The following is a 19,389-nucleotide window of genomic DNA, read 5'->3' as shown; positions in this document are numbered from 1 at the left end:
GGAAGTACTCTTTAAATAACCATGTAGTATCTAATAACCATGTCATACTTTTTCATAAAAAAGTACTTTAAGTGCTGTTATTTACATATTTGAGGTACTTGAACTTGAGTCATCTTTTCAGGCCTGTTTTTATTTATACTCCACTATTATTTCTGAGGTAAATATTGTACTTTATTAAATTTTTTGACAGCTCAAGTTACATGTAGTAGTGAAGTATTTTATCTTGTAATGGCCCTGGATGAAAAGTAATTTAGATTAACACTTAGGGAAATAGTCATGTGCATTAAATGTTACAATTCATACAAGTTAAAGCTGTAATCTCAAAGATCTCAGTTTCGTTCTATTTGGCGCCACCTATGGCGATAAACGGTAATTGCAGGAGCACACTTCCCAGATATCCAGACAGTGCTGCATGTGTGACGTCCACGGTTGGCTCTGGTTGTAACTCTTGATTTTCCTGGCTGACGGTCGCTTTCCTTTTCAGACTGTTTGCTTCATCTGAGCGTCGAGTTTGTTTCTTCTTCTTTGGATTTTCACTTCTTGTTGAAGTTGTATCTGTAGTCATCCATCTTTTCTTTGTTTGTTCAGCCATAGTAGATTACTGTTTACTCGCAACACTTGCAGAGAGCGGAAAAGCAGCTGCTTAGCTCCGCCTACCCTCTCTGGCAGACCAACCACTGCTGGCTGATAGAAAACACGTCACTAGCTATCTGCAAAAGTCGCATCAGACACCCAGTCTGTAATACGGTTTTCATCAGTGGGCCACAGGCTCAATCACCATGCGTTACCTCATTATAGATAGATAGATAGATATATGTGCAGAGGAAGTACCTAGAAGATTTTCATTTAAATAAATGTCTGTTAAGTCTCTGTCATCACCTATAATTTACGTCAACATTAATACATTTGGTTAAAACGATCTGTCACTGAGAGAAGACATCAATTGCCCGGAAAGTCCCTACAGTCCAAAAGAAGTCACATCAAAAGATTTACAACAAAGCCCAAAATAAACACAAAATCAGTTTATTAGTTCATGTATTTGGCATTTATTTTTAAAGATATATTTGAACTGCATCCATCAAAATATTTGCATAAAACTCCACAGTTCTGCTTTTATAAAAATCAAAAGCTTCTAAACGTGCAACATCAGGAACGAGCTAAATTAAAAAACAAAAAGTCACATGATAAAAATTAGCTGCAGAAAGCCTGTTAGGTTTCAACACAGGCAAACACATTACACATAATCTGAACTTAACGGGGTTAATAGCAGTGATCTGCAGAGTCCTCCAGAGGGCAGCAGAGTCTCTTTTTCCTGCTGATGATTTGAGGCTGTAAATTCATTCTGTTGGGCACCAGGCTAAAATCACCTCTTTGTTCTGTCTGTAGAGAGACCCATACTCTCACAGGTCGACGTGACCATCCTGTATGGATCCAAACTAAGAAAACTAAACTGATCTAAACTCTGAAGCAGAGGTCGGGAACACAGGGACACATAAGTTAAAGATGGAGGAGGGGAGGGGCTCCGTGTGGTTTAGACATAGTCCCGGGACCTCTTAATGGCACAGCAGAGCATCATGCTGAAGATCATCCCGAAGATCTGCGGAGAGGAAGAGGAGAGAGCACATAAGAGCTTCATGTTAGTTTGGTTTTAGGAGTGGACCCCGACCTTTATGGCCAAATATTTATGCTTCAATTATAGTGATAAAAAAAGAGGAGGAGGAGGAGAAGGAGAAGAACAAGAAGGAGGAGAAGAGCAAGTAGAAGAACGAGGAGGAGGAGAAGAGCAAGAAGAACGAGGAGGAGGACAAGAAGAGCAAGTAGAAAAATGAGGAGGAGAAGAACAAGAAGAAGAACGAGGAGGAGGAGAAGAAGAGCAAGTGGAAGAACGAGGAGGAGGAGAAGAGCAAGAAGAACGAGGAGGAGGACAAGAAGAGCAAGTAGAAAAATGAGGAGGAGAAGAACAAGAAGAAGAACGAGGAGGAGGAGAAGAAGAGCAAATGGAAGAACGAGGAGAAGAAGAAGAGCAAGTGGAAGAACGAGGAGGAGAAGAAGAGCAAGTAGAAGAACGAGGAGGAGAAGAAGGAGGAGGAGACGTAGGAGGAGAAGAAGAAGGAGGAGACGTAGGAGGAGGAGAAGAAGGAGACGTTGGAGACATTGGAGAAGGAGGAGAAGTAGTAGGAGAAGAATAAGACTTAGGAGGAAGAGGAGGAGGAGAAGAAGACATAGGAGGAGTAGGAGAAGAAGTAGGAGGGAGAAGAAGTTGTAGGAGGAGTAGAAGAAGAAGTCGTAGGAGGAGTAGAAGAAGAAGTAGGAGGGAGAAGAAGATGACGTAGGAGGAGGAGGCGGCAGGGCCAGGTTACTCCTCTTGAAAGCAAAAAAGAATTACTCTCGGTACACCTCACACCTTTCTGTTGTTGTAGTTAAAAATAGGTCTGAACTAACACTCGAGCTAAAAGGTGACGGAAAACAAACTCAAAGAAAACAGAAGTGAAAACACAACACTACAGGAACTCATTCATGCTTCACTTTACAGTTTATTAACCTACAACTTTTTTCTTCCTTCTTACTGGGAAACACTTTTTATTTTATTATATGATCTGATTCCTCTGCCGTGAAGCTGACTTGACTTTACACTTGTATGTATTAGTAGTTGCATGACTAAGGATAAAAGTCAGACAATGAAGCCTTTAATACATCCACTGAGACCTGATTTGTATAATCGTACATTTTAAATACAAATTAAGGAAGTTAATTAAACAAAGTCGGTTTAAGGAAGTGTAGGTGTCCTTTTGTGTTTGTGCAGAGTTGTAATGTCGTCCACACACTCACCATGATGACGCCGATACCGATGCCGACCCCGCCGATGATGTGCAGTTTGTTATTGAACATCTCGTCGATGGCGGCTGGACAGCTCTGAAAAAACAAGAGTTCATCAACAGTTATTTTCAAATGTGTGTGTACAGATATCAGAATGAATACATTTTAAGAATCCTGCATCCATGAAGCAGGATGAGGTATTAATAAAAAAATAAAATACCTAAACTTTCATTGAATTACAGCAAATATAGACTGTTAATGTTGTCTTCATGTGACCTTAGGGTTTCCAACTGACTTATAGAGAGTCTGTCTGCATGTAGTTACCGTGGTGATGAGGACCTCCAGGCCCTCCTTCTTGGGGCAGATGTCTTTGGCAGCATCGATGACCGTCCCTGTTGGACCGCAGCAGTCCAGCTGTGGAGAGGAAAAGGGTTGATACATGTTATTAAAGCCTCTACTCAAAATAGCTTCTGAGCAGCCCCTCGCCTCACGTGAAGATTCAGGGTGAGAAACATGAAGGTGGTTGCTGCAAAAAGAGCAAATAAAGACGCGTTCAGATGTGTGCGTTCTTACTCCAAAGTGGATGAGCCGCAGGGTCTCCTTCAGGGCTTCCTGTTTGGTGTCTTTGTAGTTGGTGTAGGTCTGCTTGTAGAACTCTGTAACGTCCTCCACCACCTGAAGACGCAACAAGAAAAACAGAAACTCCATTTAAATCACTGGCTGAACGCTGACCCTGCCAGCCAACAACAGAACCACAATGTGCGCATCTTAGTGTGTTTGTTGTGTACCCTGTCTTTGTTGGAGAGTCCCCAGATCCCAGCAGCCACTTCCACGGCGAAGATGAGGAGCAGGAAGAGGAAGAACTAAACATGAAAACAAAATCAGTCACAAACATGTTTACACTGATTAAAGCAGAATTTACGTCAGAGCTTCAGTTATGTGATGTGCTTGTTTTTAACAACAATCACTCACCAATCCCAGCATGCACGGCGACTCTTTAATGGCTCCGCAGCATCCCAGGAAACCAACGACCATCATCAGAGCCCCCGCTGCTATCAGGATGTACACACCTGCGGAATGTACAGAAATATGTCTATATCAAAGCTGGTGTTCTCTGTAATCGACAGAAGCAATAATATTTGAAATTGGCGCCATAGCTGAGGAGAAAGACAGCTCGTGGTTTCGCCCATTCTACATTCCTACAACACCCAGCATGCATTGCGCCCCTCCCTCTGAAAGGAACGCGAGTGTGAATGTGAGTCTAGCAGGTCACGATGCAACGTTTAACTAACTTTAACGTGATGTAGACTGTATTAGGTAAAATGTTTGTTTCTTCTTCTTCTGCCCCTAAAAATGTGTGTGATGCTGCGCTGCTACCATGAAACAAACCTCCGATCAGTCAGCTGTGGTCTCTTAAATTCAATCAGAGACATCGTGATGTCTAAGCAATCACTTTTAGTGTTCTTAGAGAGAGATAGAGAGGAGCTTTATTGATCCCCCAAAGGGGAAATTTACTCGTTACAGCAGCTCATAAAAAAGGCAAATTAAATAAAGTACGTAAGTAATAACAAAGACAAAAAGTAGGTGGCAATAAAAGAAGATTTAAAAAAATAACAACACCTGTGTCAGTCAATCTACTGAAATAAAGCATATTTCCAACCTTGAGAACACCCCTATTAAACTTTTAAGACTATTTGTACGACTCCTACACATTAAAAGTTACCGGTACGTTCATGAACAACATTAAACCCTCAGCACAGAGACTCAGGTTTGAACTCGTCTTCATCTGCTTCTCTTCTACATGTTGATTTGCATTGGAAATTTACATGTAGCTTTAGAGCTTCTTCATGTCAGGAGTCGAGTCTTCTTCACTCCTCTTAATAACAATTCAAGAGTCCTGATGTGTTTCCCTTTCCCCCCTCTTCATGTGGTTATGAATCATATCTAGTAAATCAAACTGAAGCGCTGCTATGTGGATGTCCAAACAACAATAAAATTAGAGGACAATAATGATGCTTACTTCTTTGATGTATCTTTCATAACTCTGAATCATAAACATGTGAATGTAGGAAAACAATAACCGCAGCACTGATGTCACGGTGCAGTCAAACAGCCTCACAGATATTCCTCCTCCAGCTTCTTCATCACAAGCTGTTATTAACATGTTTGTCATTTCAGAACAATCCTCTGTCGCCCCTCTGCCCACTCCACTTATCAGTCTGATGGAGGCCAAACACAAAGAGAAGAAGGGAGGGAGCCTGTCTGTTTTTCTCCAGAGAACACAAAGTGTAGAGACAAAGGCGTCCCTGTGAAGCGGCGAAGAATGAGCGCTATGTTCGGACGGCTCTGCCAGGCCGAGGAGCCGCCTCGCTGCGGACCGACTCTGGCCTCAGCTGCCCTCTGAACGCCCTGCTGCCTGGTTGGAGCACTACCTTCCCTCATGGTGAAGCAACATCCACCCTGTCAAACCTGATAGATGCGAGTTGGAGGTGGTGGGCTTGAAGGATGTGATCTTGCAGAACAAGCTTTATGGAGGAGCGTATGTGCCTCCCAACATTTGAAAAGGTCAAAAGTGCACTAAATGAGGAGACGGCGAGGGCTGGGATGTCTCTGAAGGGAGGAGAAATTCCTAAAAATAAGGTGTGCCAGGGGAAGTGCTCCAAGTGTCAGGGAGTACTACTCCATCTGTATAAAGAGTTATATTAAGTCTCTAAGGCTGCACACTGGAGAAGCTTGAACTATCAAATGTTAAATATCTTTGCAACTATTTTAGTAATGAATTAATCAATTAATCGATTAACCGACAAACTGTTTGAAGTGTGAGCTACGAGGAAATCTGACTCAAGTGAGGAGCAGCCGTCCCGCTCAGCAGGAACTCTATGAAATACATCCATCTTATAGACATGACCTGCGCTCCACCTGAACCTTACAGTGAGATTAAACTTTAATGAACCTTCTGGGGAACGTCCGGTCTGTGTTTAAAGACCATTTATGTTCAGCTGTAACAAACAGGACAGTATTCTGTAAAGTCAAAGGCCTCACCAGTGAAGAAGACCGTAGGCGCGTCCTCTCCTTCAAACAGTCCTGCTGTCCTGGTGTCAAAACGCAGCCAGAGGCCCACAGCCAGCACCGCAGTACCTGCCAGCTGCAAGAGAGAGAAAGCATGCATGAAGAGTCACACTCCAAAAAATAAACTCCTCATTGTCTCCTTTAAATCATACCAAGAGCTGTGAACACTGAGAGGTTCATTGGGATACTCCTTGGACATAAGAGAATGCTACAATAATTCTGTGCTGGTTTTGGGAATAAATTCAGTGTGAGACAGTTAGTAAGTAAACTTGTGATAAGTTGGGTGCATGTGCAATTTTTTTCCCATAATGCATTGCACACAGGACATGTGACAGCTGCTCACTGCTGAAAGAATTTGATGTTGAAACAGCTCAAGGACCACATCACAAAACAAAAATGAAACATTTTCCTGCAGTTACATTTCATACTGAATGTGTTGCATAATTTCCTGTTGGTATAAAACACTCAAATATGTTGATCATGTTTTTCTAACCTCCAGAACCAATAAAGATCTTTATATATACACACTTTAAACAGCGGAAGTGGGAGAGTATTAACCTCATTATTGGACAAACTAATAAGCTGAACACAAACATCATTAGGATCTATCCTCTGTATAAACTTATAGCTGTGAGACATGTGATATGACATATTTTACAGCCCTTACGAGCTGCAGAACCTGTGTGGTTTAAGGACAGGTAGGTTAAGGTGTAAACACTAGGATGGTGAAGTAGGACAGAGAGCTAACAGTTGAAAAATGAGGCCAAGCATGCTGCTAACTCTCCCCCACGCATTCCCCTGAACTCCCAACCCACCCAGAACAACCTGAACGACAACCAGCTCTTCTAGCATACAAAGATACACTCAATGATGGACTTTTACACTGTCGTTAATGCTGCATTTTGAGTTATATTTAGCAAAATGAGCACGAGAAGAGACAAAGGACAGCCATCCTGTTGTGCTTTAACGTCTCCTAGGGCGTCGCAACAGAAAATAATAATCTTGAGTGACTCAATATCTCCTCAGCAACCACAAAACATGAGTGTGCATCAACTCATTGTTGCCGCCCAAATAACTTCCATCATGTCCCACCGCGTAATGTCGTAACCACGTCAGTGTTGTTGTGCAACAGGAGATAACTGATACATGAAGCATCCGAGATAACTGGCAGCATTATGCCCCAACATGTCTTCACCGTCACCGTCCTGCTACGGTCTGCTGATCCTGAATCAGGGGACGAAAACAAGAGCAAAACAGTGCGAGCTCACCTCAGACTACGGGGGGAAATCTGGGAAACTTAGGGATGAACCAGCGGCTGAATCATTGTTACTAAACTGTGTTTGTATCTGGCACCGTCCCGGCCCTGGTGTCTGCAATACCTCAGAGAAAAGTCATTGTTTGCTACATATAAAACAGCCAGACTCACCGATAAATACATTTAATATATTCTGCTTTACAGTTTGATTTAACCAAGTCCATTCAAAACAAACAAATGCCATAAAATATCAAATATTCAGTGGATTCGTTTCCTGGTTGACCCTAGATCCTAGACCACTTTTGGCAAACTGATACCACTATTTTCCTCTGATTCTTACTAAAATGTGGTTTCAGGTATCAGCGAGTATGCCAGTTAATGCCCTGATGCATCCATCCATCCTTCTTGCTTATCCGGGGTCGGGTCGTGGTGGCAGCAGACCAAGCAAGTCAATCCAGACGTCCCACTCCTTAGCAACATTTTCCAGCTCCTCCTGGGGGATCCCGAGGCGTTCCCAGGCCAGGCAGGATATATAATCCCTCCAGAGAGCTCTGAGTCTGCCTCGGGGTCTCCTCCCAGTTGGACGTGCCCAGACAACCTCCACAGGGAGGCGCCCAGGAGGCATGCTAATCAGATGCCCGTGCCCCTGATCCTATACTATCATTTATAAGCCCTACCTTAAACAAAAATCAGTTGGTTTCAGGTAATTATCATGCGATGACGACAAACAACAACGCGTGCTAGTGGTTGAGTGTAATGTTAATCAAAGCAAACAAAACGTCAGCAATCACTGATACTAGATTGAAAAATAACCACAAATGATTGGTGGAAAAACAGATGGGCCAATAACTAACTCTAAGTATCAGAAAAGGTATCAGGTAGGAAAAGGTAACTGTGTTTTGGCAAGACGTATCCAATCACAGAGCTTAAACTCTGTTATGTGCGCTGCTGAAAGTGAACAGCAAGTTTGGATGTATTCATCAGATCTAATGCTCTAATTTATTAGTCCTCTTCTGACTAGCTTCTCTGTAGCAACAGTGGCTAAGACTCATGGGTAATGTAGTATTCAGATCCATATCTAGATCTGTCTGCCGCACCAAAATGACCGGTGATTGCTCAGAATATAACCTTAAATAATCTACAACTTGTAGTCATAGAAATACCTTTACCCATATCTGTTAGCAAGGGGAGTCAAACATGAAATAGTAAATAAAGAATATGTTAAAGAAACATTTTACAGCTGTATTTGACCTTAGTGTGATGACAACAAAACACAACCTCTGGCTGTGCTTAGACTTAATAAAGAGATAAGTAAGTCACAGAAAGTAGACTGAACATAATCTTCTAAAGAAAAGTATTTAACCACCACACCCAAACATCTGTCATCACAAACACCTTGACTAACGATGACTAAGCACTGATTTGTCAGTGTTGAGTGTGCTAGTGTAGTCAGCGTGATTACACAGACACGCCTGATCATCTATCATAACATTCAAATGTAGCCTTAAGCTTTAACGGCAGCTGAACTCAGGCCACGTGGAGGGACTTAATGTGACTTTTACGTTGAATATAAGCTATATTTCCTTTCTTTACATTCAAGAGCATTTGAGACAAACACCCACATAGAGAATGATGTCTTTAAATACCAACTTTACAAAGATTGAAAAGTGTAAAGCATAAATTCTTCACTGCTGTGTTTTGACTTGTTAGCTTGTTAGCTAGCTTTAAATCCCTTATTGGACATTCACCGCCCGACATAACATCCATGCTGAACTGGAACCTACAAACCTACTCTACTGACTGTTGCTTCAAGTCCCTCACGTTTACTCTGAACTCGGAAAATCTGCCTTTAGTTTTTGTGCTCCGAGCGTGGAATTACTTAAACACGCTCTCAGGATCAACACTAATTCTCTCAGACAAAGGAAGGTGATGATCTCAAACCACTTCACCTCAATTGTTCTTACTGAGTATTGTGTTTTTGGTCATCATCATTGTAAATGAGGGAAACCTCAATGATTTTCAAGGGTTAAATAAAAAGGTTTGAACCTTACAAAGTCACTTGTATCAAAACATTGAAGAGGATGATAATTCGTCTTTTGCAGAACCTAGAATTCATCACATTCACACGGTGGCCATTTTCCTGTGACATCACGTTTAGGGTGGGAAGGTGTTCCAGGTTAAAAGTCAGAACAGTAGAAAACAACACGATGGCTAATGATAACATTCAACCAATCCTTGGTTAAAATGACCAAAGTCAAGCTAACATGTTAGCTAGGACGTGGCTACAAGCTAACATTAGCTGTTATGAAATATGTTTTTACTTCAGTCAGTTTGTTTTGTGTTGTCAGAAGCATTTCAAAGGTGAATGGTGTTTTGTTGTCCATCGGTAAACATCGAGCAAAAACGTCCGCAGGGTCTTCAAATATTGATCTCTCATCTTTCAAGCCATTACCACACCAACAACAACAGTTAACAGGAAGTGATAGCTTCGGGCAGGTGTAAAATTTAAGCTAGCTAACTTGTTTGTTAGCAAGATTTAGCGTAACACTCACACTAAGCTGCTTTGAAAATTACACACAGCTGGTGATAAACGTTTAAACGCACGTTTAGGGAAATTTGCTTCTTTCCAAGTTAAATGTAAACATCGCAATCTACTTTGATGTTTTAGCCTAGCTTAGCACAAAGGTTGTTCTAGCTTTCTGCAGGTATTGTATTAAGCAGTTGATATTGAATTCACTGTGCGCTCTTTATAAATGACGTGAGAAACAGGAAACTTGAGTGTCCTGAAAGATAAATGCACGTTGGTGTTCATTTACATTAAACGCACTCGGGAGACTTGTGGTGTTTGTGCAGCAGCATCCTGGAGGAAGCTGCATCATTTCCTTGAGGATCCCATTAGCCCTCATTAGCCATGAAAACACACCGCGATACCATTAGCGGTGCAAAGCAACTACAACAAAGAAATGAATTATTGCTGAGGGGTTTGGCAGCTTTTACAGCATTAACACCTTTTACACACTCTGAAAATATCGAGTTTTACTACCTCACAAACAACAACTGGCTCAACATCCTCTAAGACAGGACGCGGTGTTGAAGAATGAGTTTATTTCAACACACAGGCACACGTGTTTAAAGTCATGACTCTACCAGCAGCTCTGTCAGTCAATCCTGGAGTAAATAAACCCGTCTAATCTAATCTGATGTTTACGTTTTTGGAGGTGGGGCTTTCCTCTAAATCACTGACCAGTCATTTGTACTGTTTTCATCTCATTTGTCTACATATAGCCGTCTACGCCATCATTACACACCGACACTGCAGACTCAAGTGGTCAAAACAGTCATTAAATATGGGATAACAGTGAGCGTGTTCATCCAACACTGTAAGCAGGTCATCACAGTAATAACACGGCAGGCAGCGTGGACATTTGGATGGACATATTAACAGCTGAATAACTTTCATTTTATACTAACCACACACAATTGCTTAATAAAGTGGTAAACAGACAATGTCGCCTTATTTTAGGGGCCTAGTTTTTATTCTCAGCTCAGACTTCAGCTGAAGAAATGTCACATACAGACGACAAAGACCAGAAAACACCAAACATGCGAGTTAATCGTGTGTGAGTTTAAAGTTAAGCTAGCAAGGTTCGTCTTAGAAACATTTCACCTTTTTAATAAGAGACAAGATAAGCATTAAGGTAACGGGCTGCACTTATGTAGCAGTAGTCTTCTGTTTTATTCAGAGGAATTTCCCCCTTTGATATATAGTTTTTTTCACACCAGATGTTGATTAATCCAACATGGCCACGTGTGGCTGACCTGTATTCAAATTTGATTGGACGATACTCGTCAGCTGGGAGCCAAACATTTCATGAATGAACCAGCGATGGCGAATGAAGCAGCTGGTGACTGCTGCAGTTACACAATCTTACATGATTCTGCTTAACTCACATCAAACTGTACGAACAAAAAGTCAAGGTTACAATATAAAATATGATATGATTGTACTTTGATGTGCTCCTAAAATGTGGTTGAGAGGCCCAGGGGAGTTTAGTTAAAAGCAAGGAGATGAGCTGAAAATTCAGAGTCTGGTCACAAATAAAAATTAGGGTTTAAACTAAGAATTATTTCCATCATTGACCAAATCAACAATCTCTAAGATTCCTTAATCAATTAAGGTTCACGTCAGGTGTTCCAGAGCCAAAACTGACGTCTTTCAGGTGCTTTGTTATGCTCAACAAAAAGTCCAAAAACTGTAAGATATTTAATTTAAATTTTTATGCTAACTTGTTTGATCATATGTTTACATTTCATATATTTCTTATGCATGTGATTATTTTAGACATGGTGTTTGTTCCTCTCCAGTCTTGTGCATGATTTACTGTTGCTCCCTCTTTCTGAGAGAGATAGTTAGTGGCCTTGTCCGGGGCGAAGACCTCTGTGGCAAGGGGTAGATAGTCAGGCGTCTCAGCTAAAGTCATAACAAGAACACCTTGCTCTGTCTCTGTGAGTTCTTTCTGTAGTGTATACTGTGAACCTTGATTCTGGTCTGACCCAGCTCGAATTATGAACCGCTTATACTCATCCTTTTTATTGGTCTCGCCATCAGAAACTGGAGCATATTTGGCACCGCAGCTCGATAGACTGCTTCAGCTCTGACGCATGCAACGTTATCAGTGATTCAATATAAATATAACTTTGTTGAAAAATGTGTTTCATCTCCATGATGAACACCACATGTCCTTTCATTTCATGCCAGGCATCGTTTTGTTTGAGCATGCACCAACTTTTCCAGTTTCATCATTTCACAAAGTGGCCACACACACACACACACACACACACACACACCAGGTGAATTAACTCAGCTAATCAGTCTCTAGTTTTAAGTTTGAGGAAACATTTTCGGGCTTTAAGACCACAAAGTTTGTCATTGATTCAGCTGTAATTTTTGAACACTGGCTTCTCTAACACACCTCAAAATGAGCCCAAAAACCTGCTCAAAGTAGTTTTGAGTTTGACTGAAAATGCTTTAATTCATTCAGCCTTCTAAAAGCAGTAAAACTCTCCTCAAACTTTTACAGCTTCGCCGAGCTCTTCTCTTCCGCAATCACTGAAACCTGTTTCCCCCTAAAAAAAAAGAGCGCAACTAAATCCCTCAAACTCCAACCAGAGTGTCGTGTATCAACCACAGCCGGCATTGTGTAAGTGACACTACATACCCAGAAGAGAAAGTTGAACACAAACACGAGGTACTTGATGCACTGAAGTCCCCCCATGGCTCGAGATTCAGATGTTTTTCAGAGGAGTAATCCGAATGTAAGCGCTCTCTGCTCAAGAGTGAAACTGTCTCTTTGACTCCGTGGGAAGACGAGTGAAAAGACCAGAGGTGTAGCTGGAGGATTTTTGTTTGAGCCACACCCTTGTGTTGCTCACCTTGGTGCACTTAGGGGGAGGGACTGAGTGCAAAGAGGAGGAGGAAGGGAGAGAGAGGGAGTAATATCTGCTCAAACACACGATCAGAGCAGCTGAAAGCAATGAACCAGCAGGTCATCAGGACCAAGGATATAAGTCTTAAAGACACCTGGTTTATATGATCAGAAGCAGAGCTGGGTTTATCGCCAAGAAGGGAAATAACACATGTATAGATAAATCCATTGGTTTGATCGAACTACTGGCCACATTTATACATTTCAGATGCCTAATCAAGCAGTTACAGTCTAATTTCTTGGACGATTTTCACCACACATAAAAATTCTAATATCTTTATCTTTATGAACTACGGGGCTGTCATTAAAGGTGGTATTTTTCTGTATAATAATCTTTAATTGACATAAGTATATTTTATGTTTCTTGTGTCTTAACATGTTACGGTTGTAACTCTTGATTTTCCTGGCTGACGGTCGCTTTCCTTTTCAGACTGTTTGCTTCATCTGAGCGTCGAGTTTGTTTCTTTTTCTTTGGATTTTCACTTCTTGTTGAAGTTGTATCTGTAGTCATCCATCTTTTCTTTGTTTGTTCAGCCATAGTAGAGACTGGAAAAGCAGCTGCTTAGCTCCGCCTACCCTCTCTGGCAGACCAACCACTGCTGGCTGATGGAAAACGCGTCACTAACTGGGCGCAGCTTGAGTCGCCACGGACACCCAGTCTGTAATACTGCAAATGCAAAAGCTTTAATAAAAACTATAATATTTTAAATCTGGAAGTCATGTGTTTTACTTATTGTTTACTGCTGGAATTCTTATTATATGATAAATCAATTAACTCGTCTAGTCTAAATAATGCTTAAAATAGTCGAGCTAAAGTTATGAAAGCCAGATAATTCAAGAATCAGGAAGCAGTGAATCCTGGGAATGTTTCTGTGATAAACAACATTAACAGTAACTGGATTATCTAAACTGATGACGATGACAAAGTGTCTGGGAAGTCTGAGAAAAAGATCCCGAGAGCCGGACACACTGACGGGAATAACAACAGAGGAAGAGACACACACACTGGCTTCAGTGGAAAGAATGTCCCTTCTTGTTTTTAGTGATTTATCTCCAATAAGAAGCAGAACTGAAGACAAATAAAAGCTTCACAGGTGTATTCACACATACAAGAACACACACCTACTGGGACTGGGGCTCAGTGTTGTTTGCTGAGGTAACTGGAGCTGCTCTCCTCTCCCAGCAGACCCAGTGAAACCAACAACACCAGCTTTGTTTCCAAGCTGCCAAAGCCTCCCCCGTCTCTCTCTCTCTCTGTACTGCCTCCTTCTTTCTCTCCCTTCGCCACGAGTAACAAACTATTTAGTTTGTCAATTATTCTACCGTCTCTAGACCGATTCTAGTGTCAGGAATTATTTTCAAAGTTAGGAGATGAAGAGAAAATGAGAGGAGAACGTAAAGGAAGAAAGAGTGAAGCAGTCTCAATCACGCCCCCTGTTGGACATTATGAGCAATCCCAAAAAGGTTCAGAAGGTTCACCCACATGTCAAACAAAGCCGATAACAATGTAATCAAAAGGCCCAAATTCTTAACAATATGAACGTGAAACTTTGCACCTCACTGTAACTGAGCACCACAGGTGTACAGAAAGGAAAGAGGCAAGAGCGTACTGTTTTGATTCGAAGGCAGGGAGATGAAAATGATAAACATAACGGTACATACTTTTTTGCCTTTTCTTTAAAGGACAGCTGAAGAGAAAGAAAATGTGTGGAGGAGAGAGAGTGGGCGATGACATGCACCAAATGATCGGCAGGGCGGGGAGTCGAACCTGCGATCAGTGCGTCGAGGACTGTAGCCTCTACACATGGGGCGCCCGCTCCACCGGCCGAGCCAGACCAGCACCACATACTGTTTAACTTTCATTATTGGGAAAGCTGAGTCTCCTCTTTCTCCTAAAGTTAGGTGATCACAAGCAGTTCTGTGACCGTGGAAAGCTCAGGCTTGTTCCTCTGTGGTTTTGAAATCTAAGGTTAAACTAGAGTTACCAGAGTCTAGCGTCTTTTTGCCCAGAATGACGGTGAAACTATTGCAAAGACGAGGGATATATTTGTTTGTTGGAAATATTTGAAAGAACATTCTACCCTTAAATCGAAACATTATCAATTCAGTCAGACAACTCAGGTTGTAGTTTGAAATGTTTATTGCAGCAGCAGAACACAGCTTGTGTTTGGCGTCTAGGCTCCGACGTCATCACTCCTCGCAGATTTATTTTACATGCAGAAATTGGGGAGTGATGAGATCTTAAACCCCAATTCGGAGCCTGCAGGTGGATGCTGGGGTGGTGGTGGGACTGAAAGTAAGAGCGCAGTACTGGTGCAGGGCAGCGATGGCAATGACAGCGCAGAGGGAGAAATCTTGCAGCTTAAATAGAGCGCCGACTGGGAGGAAGTGTTGTCAGGTGACTGTGGAAGTGACTCATATCAATTATGAAATCGGTGCAGCTCGAGTTGTCAGCCTGAACTAGCTCGCAGGCGTCGCCCCATTTATGGCAGGTGTCAGGGCGGACCCGAGGTCACAGTGACCCTGACCTCTGACCACCAACGTCTAATCAGCAGCTACATTTTTGAGTCAAAACAGACATTCCAGGTTTTCTTGAGATATCTCACAAGAATGGGATGAAAACACCTTCAGCTACGGCTGTTGCTGGCGCACAGGAATAAAAAGAGGTCAAAAAGGTCAACAAGACTTTCTCTCTCCATGTTCACAGAATTACTGAAGATAAACCAGCGAATCTCTGAGTTAACTCAACTGAATCGTATGTTTAGTTTAGTTAACAAATAAACTTTTCATCCAGACAGTTACTCTCAGTCCGATCCATTTTCATTTCAGGTCACGCCCCCTTCCCATGACTGTTAGTTGACAACTTTTAGACAACCAGGGGAGAGAACGAAAATGGACAAACAATAAGACAAAAAATGTAAAGGTGGTGCTAAAATCACAGAGAGAAGGATGAAATCCCTGAAGGCTGATGAAGCCTTTTTCAATGTCCAAAATCTACCAACATGCTCTGTCATAAATCCAAAACATTAGTGCTATTTAACTTCAAAAATGGCAGTCACTATTTTGAATATAATAAATGCATCATGTATAGGGTCACATCATCTATCATCTAACTGTATTGGACACCATCAAACACACTAATCGTTCCTATGGATCAGGGGAATGCAAGGCAATTCCAAACAGATCTGATCGTGTGCTTTGAAAGCTTTAACATCCTATTCAAGTTTATAATTTCCATGCACAAGGCAAATTTTGAGCACGTTAACATTTTAAGATATTCAACCGGTCTCTTTACAGCCTTTGGTTCTGTTTTTAAATGCATGTGGTCAAAACTCTATTTTGTTTCACTTCTAGGTTCGCTTCTTATTCTGGATCACGTTTTTTTTTTAGAAAACCACACTGCAGTCAGTTCACTTACTGCACATGCGCAGTAACAACGTGTGAAGATTAATCCGTTTTAAATATCATTATCATAATGATTAAACTCTAAAGATTTATAAAATTATAGGCTACACAAAATTAAAAAGCGTGTTTAAGAAAGAAAGGAAGTGGTAAGCTAACGTCTCACGGGATAACTTTTTAAAACAGTTATTTATCAATTAATCTGAATTTTCTAACTTACCCAGAAGACGAAATTAAAGATGAAGAGGGCGTACTTGACGCACAGTTCCCAGCTGCTCAGCGCCGTCATCCCTGCTGTGTCTTTGTAACGGTGTTAGCTGGAAGTTTCACCGTCGAATATCTGGATATCTCTCGCCGCTGGTCCGTTTTTAGGTGTTCGGGTGGCTGGGCTCGGTCCCGTTCGAGAACTTCCGTCAGCGGTCGTTTGGTTGGCTGGAGCAAAACAGACAGAGCGCGCACGCGCAACAGATGCTGTTCTGTGTGTCCGCGCGCCTGATGTGATGGGAGGAAACAGAGACGATCAACTGCTCGACACCCACAGAAGAGACAGCAATAGAGAAAGGTCTTTCTTTCGGTACTTCTCACAGCTAAAGACACTTCATTTAGAGACAAAAGGCTGAAAGAAAGTTTAACTTTTTAAAATTTTAAAATTAAAAATACTGCACAAGTGAGCTCTTGTCTTTCGCATAGACTTTTCAGATGACTAAAAATTGAATTAATGTGCTATAAAAAGTACTTCAATAAGCCTGTATTTGAGCTGTATTTCAAAGTAAGCAGTTAATGTACTTAATTAAAAGTCAAATATTGCTTCAATATTCAATTAAATGTGCCCAATACCTCCCATTGCTGTATAATATAGATCATAAAAACTTTGGAATTTAACACAGCTGGTCACAAAATAAATAAATATATGTTACTGGAGGATGCATGTATATATTATTTAATGCTTCATAAGCAGTGTAATTTAATGTGGGACACACTAAAACCTCCTGAATCTTCTCCTAACAGACAAACAAGGATAATGAAAGGAGTAAAAAGAGTAAGACAAAAAGCTTACTATTAGAAAAACAAGAACAACTCATGAATTTTGGCAGTAAAAGTATGGTCACATTTACAGAGTTTGACCTTTAACCCTCATTACCAGCCTTCAAAACGCCATAAAGGTCAACACCAAACATAACCAGACCAGTGTGTGTGTGTGTGTGTGTGTGTGTGTGTGGTATAGAGCTATTTTCTCCCTCGCTCTCTCTCTCTCTCTCTCTCTCTCTCTCTCTCACTGGTGGAAATGTGACTGTTTGTTTCTTCATCGCAGAACAAAGACGACAGTGTGACAGGAACCCACGACTTTCAGTTTGCAGCTGACCACAAACACACACTGGTGATGATGAAGAAGGGGTACAGAGAGAGGATATGTGAGCTGTACTCTTTTATGCAAATACGAAACATCTCGGTGTACGACATGCATTTATTAAAATGAGGCTTTTATGTTAGTTTCCAGCAAATCAAATGAGTGCAAATTTCCTTAGTTTTTTCTTGTTTTCTTTTTCATCCAACACTTATCTTCTGTCATATCTTACATTGTACTGATTCGGTTGAAAGGTAATTTTATTGGCTTAATAAAAAAGACCTATTATGAGGATGCTAAAGTAAGAATTAGGGGGTTTAACCGGGATTTTTTATTAACAATACCAGCAGCCTCAGCCCTCAAGCCCAGATTAGTTGGAGTCTAGTTTGTGTGTCTATAGTGTCTCAGTCCTCTTACAGAGCTGGATAAAAGACTGAGTGTGCTGCTCTGTAAAACAACATTGCCTTCATCTCCACCATGGTGTGTGTGTGTGTGTGTGTGTGTGTGTGTGTGTGTGTGTGTGTGTGTGTGTTGGTCTCCAAAACAATTTGGCGTTCAGCTCCTCACCCATTTACAAAGCTTCCCTTCAAAGCTGCAGCCGCTGCCTGTGTGTGTGCGCGCCCGTGTGTGTGTGTGTGTGTGTGTGCCAGAAAGGGTCACTGAGAGGGAGATGAAGCAGAGAAGGAGGATGAAGAATCACATTTTTTAAATGTTTTCCAGGTTTAAATGAACTTGGTGTCTTACTGTATCACAAGTTGTTCATTTAATAATTCAGCAATAATTAACAGAAAATAGCATCAATCAATAGTAAAGTAAAAAGATAAATATTTCCCTCAGAAATGTAGCAAAGTAGAAGCATACATTATAAATACTCAAGTAAAGTACATTACATGAGTAAATTAATTCATTTCTTCCACTTCAAGTAAATCTTGAAGCAACTGCCCTCTAGTGGTAATCAACAGTAACTACAAAAACACTAATAAAACCATCCATCCATCCATTATCTATACCCATTATCCAGTTCAGGGTCGCGGGGGGCTGGATCCTATCCCAGCTGCCATTGGGTGAAGGGCGGGGTTACACCCTGGACTGGTCGCCAGTCAATCACAGGGCCGACACATAGAGACAGACAACCTTTCGCACTCACACTCACACCTATGGGCAATTTAGAGTCACCAATTAACCTTACAAGCATGTCTTTGGACTGTGGGAGGAAGCCGGAGACCCCGGAGGGAACCCACGCATGCACGAGGAGAACATGCAAACTCTGCACAGAAAGGCCCACCTTGCCCAAACCGGGGTTTGAACTGGTGACCTTCTAGCTGTGAGGCTTACCACTGCACCACCGTGCAGCCCCTAATAAAACCAATCCGACTGTATTTGAGGGATATTTATGTAAAAAAACAATCCCTAACCAACAGCCAACATTAGCCAACATTTCCATGTTATTCATGGACTGAGCATTATATATGAACATTAGCCTATAATTTAATATGTTAACAGAACTGGTTATTGTATGGATGTAGTTTTACTTGATAGCCATGAGGAGTTTTAAAGCATACAAATTGAATTCAATTTATTTTCCAGGTAGAATAATTATCTATAAAATAAAATCACATAGGTAGGAATTTAGATTTTTAGGTATTTAACAGAAATTGATAAAATTAGAAATGAGAAAAGTGGGATAGCTGTGTAGTTCATTACTTGAGTGCAGTTCCTTAATTCACCACTAAGTGGTGATGTTTACGCTGTTATCTTCTCCACACGCCACAGCGGCACTGAGATGATAAAAAAGGGCTTTCATGTTGATCCTATTACATTCCACAAGGGTCTGTCTTTCAAAGAGACACCCTGTGTCATAACCTATATTACATAACAAATTCCTTAATTAAATTATGTTTAATCAAGTGCAGACTTTATGTTTTAGCATTGAGGTCACTTATCCTTACTTTATCCTCCGAATTTCTTCTTTTATGTCTTTAAAACGAAATAAATTAACATTTTTGTTTCAGTGA

General features: G+C 41.2%; 1 protein-coding gene across 2 annotated transcripts; it reads right to left on the bottom strand.

The window, feature by feature from the left end:
• Nucleotides 1–1,007: 1,007 nt before the first annotated feature.
• cd9b (CD9 molecule b) lies at nt 1,008–16,405 on the bottom strand. 2 transcript variants are annotated; one of them, XM_069671016.1, is made up of 8 exons: nt 16,250–16,405; nt 5,860–5,962; nt 3,790–3,887; nt 3,606–3,680; nt 3,391–3,492; nt 3,142–3,231; nt 2,830–2,913; nt 1,008–1,597 (listed from the first exon to the last, which is right to left on the bottom strand). In XM_069671016.1, the coding sequence occupies exons 1-8, from the start codon at nt 16,316–16,318 to the stop codon at nt 1,532–1,534; spliced, it is 687 nt and encodes a 228-aa protein (XP_069527117.1). In that variant the 5' UTR covers nt 16,319–16,405; the 3' UTR covers nt 1,008–1,531. The 2 variants fall into 2 exon arrangements, with proteins under 2 accessions (XP_069527117.1, XP_069527118.1); XM_069671017.1 differs by lacking the exon at nt 16,250–16,405 and adding an exon at nt 12,361–12,528.
• Nucleotides 16,406–19,389: the final 2,984 nt, after the last annotated feature.

The sequence above is a fragment of the Semicossyphus pulcher genome, unplaced genomic scaffold (genome assembly GCF_022749685.1).
Source record: "Semicossyphus pulcher isolate SPU_LCO1_2020_fin unplaced genomic scaffold, fSemPul1.0.p SCAF_20, whole genome shotgun sequence".
In the NCBI taxonomy this organism is placed as follows: domain Eukaryota; kingdom Metazoa; phylum Chordata; class Actinopteri; order Labriformes; family Labridae; genus Semicossyphus; species Semicossyphus pulcher.
The sequence above is the reverse complement of the archived record's forward strand: the minus strand, read 5'-3'. Positions and strand labels throughout refer to the sequence as shown.

Bases quoted from the DNA above. Each gene is read 5' to 3' on its own strand.
- cd9b (XM_069671016.1), bottom strand. From the start codon at position 16,318: ATGACGGCGCTGAGCAGCTGGGAACTGTGCGTCAAGTACGCCCTCTTC. The intron at 3,493-3,605 runs GTACACAACAAA...TTGCGTCTTCAG, and splicing joins GACTCTCCAACAAAGACAGG to GTGGTGGAGGACGTTACAGA. The intron at 3,232-3,390 runs GTAAGAACGCAC...TCCTCTCCACAG, and splicing joins TGCGGCTCATCCACTTTGGA to CTGGACTGCTGCGGTCCAAC.